Source organism: Gekko japonicus, unplaced genomic scaffold (assembly GCF_001447785.1).
Source record: "Gekko japonicus isolate JY-2015 unplaced genomic scaffold, Gekko_japonicus_V1.1 scaffold332, whole genome shotgun sequence".
NCBI lineage: Eukaryota > Metazoa > Chordata > Lepidosauria > Squamata > Gekkonidae > Gekko > Gekko japonicus.
In genome coordinates, this window is record NW_015177015.1 from 1,266,452 (window position 1) to 1,277,661 (window position 11,210).

General features: G+C 44.6%; 1 protein-coding gene across 1 annotated transcript in view; it reads left to right on the forward strand.

The window, feature by feature from the left end:
• The window catches only part of LOC107124280 (low-density lipoprotein receptor-related protein 8-like), a gene marked incomplete at its 3' end in the record, with an annotated part of 212,174 nt that extends 201,192 nt beyond the window's left edge, over positions 1-10,982 (forward strand). Inside the window, exons 5-7 of the mRNA XM_015427700.1 lie at positions 4,407-4,775; positions 10,403-10,525; positions 10,860-10,982. Of these exons, the coding sequence (XP_015283186.1) occupies positions 4,407-4,775; positions 10,403-10,525; positions 10,860-10,982 (615 nt within the window). The remainder of the gene's footprint in view (positions 1-4,406; positions 4,776-10,402; positions 10,526-10,859) is intronic.
• Between the last annotated feature and the right edge of the window lie 228 nt (positions 10,983-11,210).

Below are 11,210 nucleotides of genomic sequence, written 5' to 3' on the forward strand. Positions count from 1 at the left end.
CATACTCAATTAACAAGGGTCCACAAGACATTCCCCTCATACCATTTTAATCCCGCTATTTATTGATTTATTCGCTTACTTCATTACTACTACACTTTTCTGCACAATGTGGATCCAGGTAGCTTACAACATTCTACCCTTCTCCATTTATCCTCAGAACAATATGTGAGGGAGGCTAGGCTGAGAGTTTATCAGTGGCTACTAACCACACTGTGACTGAAAGGAACCTTCACGTTCAGAGACAGTCAGCATCTGAATCCCAGTGCCAGGAGGCAACATCAGGGGAAGGTCTTGGCCTCTATGCTCTGCTGTTGCCCCTTCAAAAGAACCGGTTGGCCACTGTGTGAGACAGGATGCTGGACTAGATGGACCACTGGTCTGATCCAGCAGAGCTCTTCTTATGTTCTGAGTGTGTGACTTGATCCAAGGCTATTGTGATGGATGGGCAAGGGTCCTGCCCCTTTGAGTCAGTCACCACCAGTACCCTGAATGACTGTTTGGTGTGTGGGCAGAGTAGAAGATAGCCAGTCAGAGCCACAAATGGCTGAAGAAGCCAGTTGGGAGGGGAGAGTGGGAATGTAAAAGCTACTATACTGTCATCTCAGTTCAGATAGAGTTTTCACCTCCAGGGGAGTAAGCAGAAGAAATCCTTTCTCAGGAGACTTAGTGGGGTGGATTCTACCCCAATCCTACTTACCTTTCCTACCTTTCCTTTCAGCTCAAGTTTGAAGTCTTTCTCCACTCTAAGAAGTCTACCTCCAATTTACGTGGCTCTTCTGTTGGAGGAAGAATCACTTAAGTTGGATGAGAAGCTACAAATTAAAGGAAAGTAACTTAGAGGATGGTTGGATCAACCCCAGTATGTCTCTTGAGTTTCAGCAAGCTAAAACAGTGAATGTTTGGAGATACGGTTTGGAGACTTAAAACCCTTTCTTAGGAGACTTTGGATGCCGAAGAGCCTGACTTTTTTGATAAAACAGGCTAGCTTAGTAAATGCTTGAGGAAGAGATTATAGCTGTATCAAAGCCCAGTTTCTGAGAGAAATTGGCTAAAGATTTGTGGTTTCTGGGAGAAGTTCACATTTATTCTGTGAGAATCCTGAGGCTGAAGGAATGCCAGTCTTTACCTGAAGAATAAAATCTAAGTGTTCTTTAAACCTCTTCACTGAATATCCTTATTTCTCCTATTTCTTGTAGTGATTACAAGTCTTGCTTTTTATCCTGTTTCCCTGATGTCTCATATGAATTAAGTGCATTTAGAAGACCCTTGGGGTCAGTCTGTCATTAGAAGGTTGGGGTCAAGAAGACCACTGTGGTTGAACTACATAGCATGCTACCTCTGTTTAAACTGCAGTTAAGACTCTGACCTTCACAGTCACCTAGCAAGCTTCCATGGCAACATGGGGATTTGAACCTGGGTCTCCCAGATCCTAGTCTGACACCCTAACCACTATACCATGCTGCTTCTTGATGACCTTATTCCACCTTTTGGCTTCAGATCCCAATTTCCTCAACTTTTCACCGTTCCTCCGAAATGACCGCTACGTTAGGAATTCTATGCTATGTATTCCATCATTATGAAATTGCAGGGTTATAGCAGATGCACAGATGCTTGTTAATCCAGCGTTTAAGATACCACTTGGGATTTGTTTATGCATTCCAAGACTGTGTGAAAAATATAAGGGACCCAAATGTAGCTATTCCTGCAGCAGCAGCCCTGTAGCCTGCCTTATCATGCCTGCTGAATTAGTGCAAAGCTGTTGCCAATGGCATGGGCTTTAGGGTTAATTAGCTTACAGTGACAAGTGAGAAGTGTCTGACTAGTCTGTGTTAACTTCAGGTGTATACCTTTATCTGTTAACATATTAAATGAAAGTTAAGATAAACACAGACATGCATAATATAGCAAAAAGCCCACTGAGGTAACTCATTCTTTGTGACTTGGGTGCCCCTGTCCTGGACAGAGCTCAAAGAAACCTTGTATTTCTGGGTTTCCTAGAGAATCTAGACACATATATCACTGATTGGCTGCCTTTGTCATTCACTCTCCCTTCCATTTTCAGGCTTAATTTTTTAATTAAAAAGCACTGATTAATATTTGATTATATAAATGTACAAGATGCTTGAGAAGAAAAAGGGAGTACCTGCCTGAAACAAAGGAGTACAAACAGTAAAAAATTATCCCCATATTAGTGCACAGTCTGTGCTTAAACAAGTATGTATTCACAGTTAAGGATCACTGAAGTTGCTTGAGGAGATAGGACCTCAGCTTGTTTTCACTTAACCCTACCTATCTGTTTGGGGGGGTGGTACAGTCAGGAACAGCTGCAAATCATGGCCCTTGGGCACCCAGCTCTCTGATTTGCAAAGAAATCTGAAATTAGAATTTGAATATAATTAGATACCTTGATATTGAATTACCTCCCAACTTAATACCCCATCACTCTTCCTGTATTGTTGTTGTTGTTGTTGTTCCCAGCTATTGAGAAATCTAAGCAGTGTGGCTTATCATGAGCACTGTGCAAGCACAGCAATATCTATTTCACCTACCAACTACAAAGCACTACACAGAGCAATTAAAATAACAGTTTTCCAAGACTGATTATTTCATTTAACATAATTTATCGAAGCGATCATTTTCCCAGGGATCTTTGAAATTGCTGGAACAGGTATTTTCCCCTCTTAATTGCCAAGCAAATTACAAATTATTAAGTATGTTCTAAGGCTCTGGTTCAGTTCTAAATCTAGCAGGCCAAGAGAGGAGGAGGAGGAGGAGAAAATCAAGCCCAACTTTATCGCTCAGAATAGTCTAATTTGTATGCAAATGCCTCACCATGACTTCCAGGGGAATGTTCAGTCAGTGTGTTGAAAAGGGGGCTTATCAGTGCAACTCAGCAGTGAAATCCCTGCGTACCTCACTGAGTCTTTGCCCTGTACATCCCACTTAATATGTTCAAAACAAGGCATGCTGTGAAATTCTGAAATATACTTATATTTGGAAGGGAATGAAATTGACATGCATGGTAATCAAAGTCATGGCAGAGAATACTGTAGTGCAGAGTAGTCTGCAAGATATTCTTATGCCATTCACCAATTTCCTCTCCCAGGCTCTTGATTTTTTACTTGGAGTACCTTCATGAGTGCCCATATTCCTGGCCTCTGCCAGGTGGTTATATCACTGCTCTTCAGCTTTTATTAGCAACAGATTTGTTCTTTTCCTCAAATTAGCACAATGCTTCCTGTTTTACTGACCCACAATTCTTGGACTCCTTCAGTTATATTTGCCACCTGGCTGCATTCACGCTTGAAAGAGATTTTGGGCCATCTGGCCAGTCCCCCCCCCCCTTTAGTTCAGCTGTAATGCTTGACAACCGGCAGTACTAAATTTGTGTGTGTTTCAATTAATAAACATGAGAAAATAAACTGGAATTTCCCCTCTTCCTTCTTGGAAGAATGGCAACTTCTTGCACTCCTTTTAGTGCATAACTGAAGATGTCTTTGTCCTTTGGAGTATCACAGTGTTCAGACAAGGTGTAAGGACCATAGAGGCTACTTGGGACCTTTTGGAGGGTGGGAGGCTAGGTGGCACCTCACAGCGTTGTTGTGAGGATAAAATGGAGGAGAGGAGGACCGTGTAAGCCAATTTGGGCCCCCTCCAGGGAGAAAGATGGAGTTATAAATGAAGTACATAAATGCCCATTCCCGTGCCATGTCCTATACTATACTCACATCAGACACCTTCAGACAAGTATATTGCTGTGCTGTATTATTTTAATTGCCTTTATTGAAATTGTTTAAACTGCTTACTTATTGATACATTGGTATATGTTGAACAGCACCGTGAGACCTACAGGGGAAGGCGGTTTATAAATTGATTAATCAACCAATTGTGACCATCTTTATGACTTGCCCACACAGTGTCTGCTCAGCTGCATGACTGAGAATGCAAGAAATGTCCTGGAGACAAGCAAATACTTCCCTCCCCCCAGATTTCCCCATGCTGATAACTAGAAAACAGGAATACAGGTAGCACAACCTTAGTTCTTGTAGCTGTCACCAAGAATCATGTGAAGGGAAGGAGGGACCAATGCAAGCTATAGCCTTGGCATGCATGCAGAGATTATACCTGAAATAGAGGCATTGGGGTAGTGGATGAAGATAAAGACGACAAGAGAGATTTTGACTGCTGCTTTCACTGAGTAGCCAATGAATGCATTAGAACAGTGGAGTCTAATGGAAAGCATACACACTTGCAAGTCATAGAAATGAGCATATTTCCCCCGGTAAACAGATGAGATAAGGGAGGGGAAAGTGACTCTTTTAGGAGAGGCTTGAAGCCTAGAGAAGAAGGCTCTGCAAGCTAATATTGAGCTCTCTAAACTTGTCTCTTTTGCTTTTACCTCAAAGTCTGTTCTTCGAGTGAGTTCCAGTGCAGTAACAAGACCTGCATAGCTACCATTTTTGTGTGTGATGGCGACGATGACTGTGGCGATGGGAGTGATGAGAGGAAGTGTTCGCCACTCACCTGCAGTCCCAATGAGTTCCAGTGCAACAACAGCCAATGCATCCCGGAAGCCTGGGTTTGTGACAACCAGCCTGACTGTGAGGATCATTCAGATGAATCAATGGAGAAGTGTGGCTATAAAATCAAGCCTCAGCTCCTGAGTACCTGTGCAGCTCATGAGTTCCGGTGTGGCAATGGGGAATGCATCCACCTCAACTGGAAGTGTGATGGAGATGAGGACTGCAAAGACAAATCAGACGAGCAAGATTGTCGTGAGTGTCCACAGGGCATTAAATGATGTTGAGAAGTGAGATGGGCTCTTGTGGACCTGTCTGTTAACTTGGGATGGTAACTCATGCAGGCCAATCCTATCTGGGTTCACTTGGAGGTTAGTCCCAATGAGTCCTAATGAGGCTGACTCCCAATCATGCGATATCATTACTGTCTGACGTTCACTTTAACCTTGGACTTCTTTACATGTTCAAGAAGTGAAGGAGGTGGAAGTATATTGCAAGGTTAGTTCCTCCTAGCAAGATCAGAACCTCTAGATTTGCATCAGTTTTATCCCAGAAGATACTGTCACCAGTGGCTCTGATGGGTTAGGGGCATGTTTCACAGTGGAAATCAGACAAGATTATGGGGAAGGTAATGAGGCTCTGGAAACTCACCTCTGAGGTAACAACTGAATTTTGATTGTGCCAGTCAGCCTCCAGGCTCTTTTCTAAAGAGCTTGCTGCTGCACCGCTTTTGTGATGAGTAACTAGGGCCCCGGTCACACGGGAGGTAACGACAAGAGAGATTTTGACTGCTGCTTTGACTGAGTAGCCAATGAATGGAGTCTAATGAAAAGCATACACACTTGCAAGTCGTAGAAATGAGCATATTTCCCCTGGTAAACAGATGAGATAAGGGAGGGGAAAGTGACTCTTTTAGGAGAGGCTTGAAGCCTAGAGAAGAAGCTCTGCAAGCTAATATTGAGCTCTCTAAACTTGTCTCTTTTGCTTTTACCTCAAAGTCTGTTCTTCGAGTGAGTTCCAGTGCAGTAACAAGACCTGCATAGCTACCATTTTTGTGTGTGATGGCGACGATGACTGTGGCGATGGGAGTGATGAGAGGAAGTGTTCGCCACTCACCTGCAGTCCCAATGAGTTCCAGTGCAACAACAGCCAATGCATCCCGGAAGCCTGGGTTTGTGACAACCAGCCTGACTGTGAGGATCATTCAGATGAATCAATGGAGAAGTGTGGCTATAAAATCAAGCCTCAGCTCCTGAGTACCTGTGCAGCTCATGAGTTCCGGTGTGGCAATGGGGAATGCATCCACCTCAACTGGAAGTGTGATGGAGATGAGGACTGCAAAGACAAATCAGACGAGCAAGATTGTCGTGAGTGTCCACAGGGCATTAAATGATGTTGAGAAGTGAGATGGGCTCTTGTGGACCTGTCTGTTAACTTGGGATGGTAACTCATGCAGGCCAATCCTATCTGGGTTCACTTGGAGGTTAGTCCCAATGAGTCCTAATGAGGCTGACTCCCAATCATGCGATATCATTACTGTCTGACGTTCACTTTAACCTTGGACTTCTTTACATGTTCAAGAAGTGAAGGAGGTGGAAGTATATTGCAAGGTTAGTTCCTCCTAGCAAGATCAGAACCTCTAGATTTGCATCAGTTTTATCCCAGAAGATACTGTCACCAGTGGCTCTGATGGGTTAGGGGCATGTTTCACAGTGGAAATCAGACAAGATTATGGGGAAGGTAATGAGGCTCTGGAAACTCACCTCTGAGGTAACAACTGAATTTTGATTGTGCCAGTCAGCCTCCAGGCTCTTTTCTAAAGAGCTTGCAGCTGCACCGCTTTTGTGATGAGTAACTAGGGCCCCGGTCACACGGGAGGTTTTGGGCCGGTAGAGCGACAGATCGGGGGCGCAGAAAACGGGCGCGATCCCACCGCAACATCTGGGAAGCGCTGTGCTTGTGTCCCCGATCCGCCCCTTCCACCCAAAACCCCGCTGCAAAAATGAACCACCTACCATGGTGGTTCATCCCAGATGACTGCATCAAAGCCGGCCGTGGGATCGCCGGCGCATCCTTTCGCCGGCGCATCCCCGGCTCCAGCCCAAACTGCGCATGCTCAGGCATGCGCAGTTCGGCAGCCTCCCCCTCCCGACTGTGTCTTCCTCCCCGGCCGGGGAGCAACGGCGCCGCAGCTAAGGGGATCTGTGGGATCCCGCCGCGGCGTCTCTATTTTGGTGCAGCTCTAATTTGCCACACTTTGGCCGGTGTTTTCCCTGCCGTGTGGCAGGGACCTAGTAATAGTTTCACTGATTGGCTAGCAAATTCTCTTAAATACTGTCTGTAGAAAGAAAATGCAACATAATTTTAGGCCCATTAAGCCTGTGCTGAAGAATATCTGTACTTTTAGTTGGAGAGGCCAGTAGTTGGCTTCATCACACCATGTGTGGTAAAGCAGAAGCTCCTAGTCAGATTGTGAAAGGCCCTGAGTTAATGAATAATGGATTTCTCTTTGTGCCTTTCACAAATTGTTGCAATGTTTTGGGATGTTTCATCCATTTTTCAGATGCTAAATAGCTTAAGCTGGTCATTTATCCAGAGACTGCAAGCGAAGGAAATTGAGAAAATGTTTCACTGAAATATTCATAATTGTGACACTGAAATGAGATGAAATATTCATACTAAACTATGCAAAAGTAGAGCAGCTGAAAAGCAGCCATCTGTGGGAAAGTGGACAGCTCCCATGTGCAAGGACTGAACATTCAAGATTCTCTGGGCAGAGCCTCCCTGCAGTTAACATATAGAATTAGGGAGGACCATTAAGTAGCATAAAAGCAGACAAATGCGCGCACACAAATGCTAACAATTGGCTCCCACACCACTCTAGTAACCTAGGAAGGGGCCTTTGTGTGTGTGTGTGTGGGGGGGGTTAAATAGGAAACTATAATAAAACTATTAACAAAAATACAGAAAAAAATCCTGAAAATCTATATATCTGTTTCTCAAGTGTGGGCAGACCTGCGGATACCTAAATCCATGGATCGGGCACACACTGAGCGAAAGGAGATTTTTCTTCAAACTTGAGGGAAAACCCAGATTTGCAGAAAGATCTTAAATTTTTATAAAATACATTGGCGAGGTTAAATCCCCCCTCCCAAAAATAAGAGATTGTTCTGTGAGCAAACGAAGAGAACATACCTACCTGCTCAGTGCAGCTACTGGGCTAGAACTATTACTTGGTTCCAGCCCAGTAGCCATGCTGAGTCCAGCGGCGGTGGAGCCCAGGAGGCACACTGGGCCTGGTGGCAGCAGACCCCAGGAACTGCACTGGGCCCGGTTGTAGAGTCCAGTAGCTGCAGCAGGCCCAGTGGTGACTTATGTGCCCAGGAGCAAGTGGGCCCAGCAAAAATGTTGGGGGAGATGGTATTCCCCTCCCCACAAGTCTCATGGGCCCACCCACACTTGCTCCTTGGGTGCCCTGCTGCAGCTGCAGCCACTGCAACTCTCAAGTTAGGGGAAAAGAAGAGGAGGCGTCGTCTTGAGGGAAGGGTAGAGGAGAAAGAAGGGGGAATTGTCTGCAGGAGGGGGAAAGAATGAGAAAGAAGGGGATTGTCTGGGGGAGGTGGAGAGAAGGAGAAAGAAGGGATTGTCTGGGGGGGGGGGAGAGAAGGAGAAAGCAGGGATTTGCTAGGAATTGTCGGAGGGAGAGAAGGGGAAAGAAGGAGAATTGTCTGGGGGGAGAGAAGGAGAAAGAAAGGGGGTTGTCTAAGGGAGGGGAGAAAAGGAGAAAGAAGGGGGATTGTGTGAGGAAGGTGGTAGAGAAGGAGAACAGTGAGGAGGAGAGAGATCATCTGGGGAGGGAGAGAGGAGAAAGGAGGGAGATTGGGGGAGAGAAATAGAGAGGAAGTAGAGAGAGAAAGGGGGGCAGATTGAGAAGGGGTGGAGGAAAGGGGGAACCATGAAAAGGGGGTTCTAACCCTGTGCACCATTATCCGGATCTCACAGTTCATGTGTCCTATGGTCACATCCGGTTTGGCCCTAACAAACTATCCCAGAGGGTCCCAATTTTCTGTGTATCAACTTCATCCCTTTCATATATTGTTCTTCTGTATTATATTCACCTTTGTGGAGATTCTTTGCTAGTGAATCAAGTGTCAGGTAATTCCATTTCAAAGTGCAAGTACTAAACAGAAGGCTATACTTCTCATGTTCAGTCCCTTTGAATAGAATCACATGGACAAGTTAATGGTTGGTAATGGCATGCTAACAGACTCTCATGGACAATTAAAAATAAGCTCGATCCCATGGCTGCTTGGATCCCAAGCAGGCAATTTTCAAAATATTTTAACTGCTGCTTTTTTCATTAAATTAGTTTAGACCCATTAACTTTAACAAGGCTAAAGTGGTTTAAGTGGAAGTAGGTTGTGGCTTGACAGTTGGTTTCCCATCTAAAACACAGAAGTAAGCTAGTAATTCCCCAATGGCCATATGTTGCAGAGTAAACGACATAAAAAAAGATTGATTTGGAACATAAACACATTAGAGGCATTCAGAGCAATTTCTCATGCTCTAAGATGAATGTGGAGTTTTCACCTCGTCGCATCTCTGAAGGGAGCTTGTGCATTCACACCAGGAGGAGATGCATGCGTTCTTTTTGGACATATTAGAATTCAGCATAAAGTGAAAGCCTTGTTACATTCATGCATCTGTCTGCATTTGAGCATATATTGTGATCCACAAATTTACCTTTGCATGTTATATTTTTGTGGATTTAGATAAATATTGAAGATAACCAGAAGCAGTATAATTAACTGCTGGAAACATTAATTTTGCCAGAGCATGGTTCAGTGTAGTGATCCTCAGTCCCTGTTGTGTGTTTGTCCTATGTGATGGATTGCACTGCATCGTGTTAGCATGCCTTATGGTACCTGCTGTGTTCTTTTTTGCTGCCTCTTCACTGTTTCCAGGGTATTGAAGGGTCATAATTTCTGATCTTAGGGACAGTTTGTGAAATTGCCAAGGCGATGCTGCCACAAGGCACTTGGACCACATGAATTAGCGTCTGCTTTGTATTGCTCCAGCTACTCGGCGGCAGTGATTTTCTGTCATTTAGGATGAGAATGCAATTCCCCAAGGGAGGAAGCACTCGGATGAATGCTTTCAGATGAATCATAGTAGTTGTAAGCTTTGAAATTCATCTTGGGAGTTGTTCTTTTATCTCATCTAAAATCTTTGTGGCTTGGATCCTGTGGATCTACTAATACCACCTTCATCCACCAAAGATGCAGTGTTGATGCAGGAGGCATAGTAGCCTCTTGTGTCAGAGCAATGCTTATTGTTCCCAGGGGGAAAACGACTGCCGTTAGCAGGATGGATCTATGAGATCCAAGGCTGGATGTTTAGCTGACAAGTTAGATTCATTCATGGTGGATACCATGAAGGCTGCTGAGCAAAAAGGGGCAAAATACAAGTGGAGAGAGGCAGCCTGGGCAGAAGGGAACATTCTTATAGCCCCCTCTACCATTTTCAGCAAGGCCTACTTGAGACCATATGGAGAGCCAGTAGGGATAGAGTGGAGAAACATGGGTCCAGATCCCTAATTAGCCATGAAGGTCCTTGAGTAACCCTGCATAAATCTCTGTTTCTCAGTCTATTCATAAGATAAAATGGTTCTGCCATTGAAGAAGGAGTGGGATAATGAAACACAGTGTGGTGGATAGTAGGTACAGAAACTATCCATAGGTGGTGCTTTTCTCCAGGGAAGAAAAATAGCCGTTCCCAACACTTTCAGAATTGTTGAGAGTAGTAATCATAGTTGCTTGTTGCTAACCCTAATATCAACATACATAATGGTTTACCATTTCCTTTAATGCTTTGTTTTTAAGCCTTGGTGACCTGTAGCCCTGATGAATTCCAGTGTGGCGATGGGACCTGCATCCATGGAGCAAAACAGTGCAATAAAGTCCATGACTGTCCTGACAACAGTGATGAAGCAGGCTGTGTTAACGGTAGGTACAGACAGTGCCCTGGTATGGACACAGCAGAAACCCTTGCTTGAAGAATCCTAGGTGATAGGGATGGGAAGGGCATCCTTAGCCTCTCTTCCAAAGCCAATAGTCAAGTGCTTCTTACTGTAAACTTCTCAGGGAAGCTTCTCTTCACAGCGTTATCAGGCATCGCTGTTTGACAGAACCCTTGTTATCTGTTGCCACTAAATATTCCATTGCCTAACTCCATCCCATTTCTTCTAAATTACATCCTCTTTGAGCTTGATGTCCAGCCTTCATTTCTTTGTGCCTAATCTAACTTCCACTGCTTTCCCTCCCTTGCCTGATGCAACAGAAGCGACGTGCAAGAGTTCCACCAAGTTTCAGTGTAAGAGTGGAGAGTGCATAGAGGAAGTCAAAGTGTGCGATTCACAAAGGGACTGCAGGGACTGGTCTGACGAGCCCCTAAAAGCATGTGGTACAGTACACTCATTCTTCTTCTTCATTTCTACCTCCTTTTTTTAACAATCCCATTCACTGTATGCCTAGGATACAGGAGCAAAGAGCTCGATTAACATGTTTGTCTGTTTTCCTTGTCTCTGTCCATTGCCTGAATGTAAAAGGACCTGGAATCTAATCCTTTGAAGTGTAGACTTTGCATAGGACAAAGTGAAGACCCTGTTGCACCAGGCTGATTGCAAAGAGG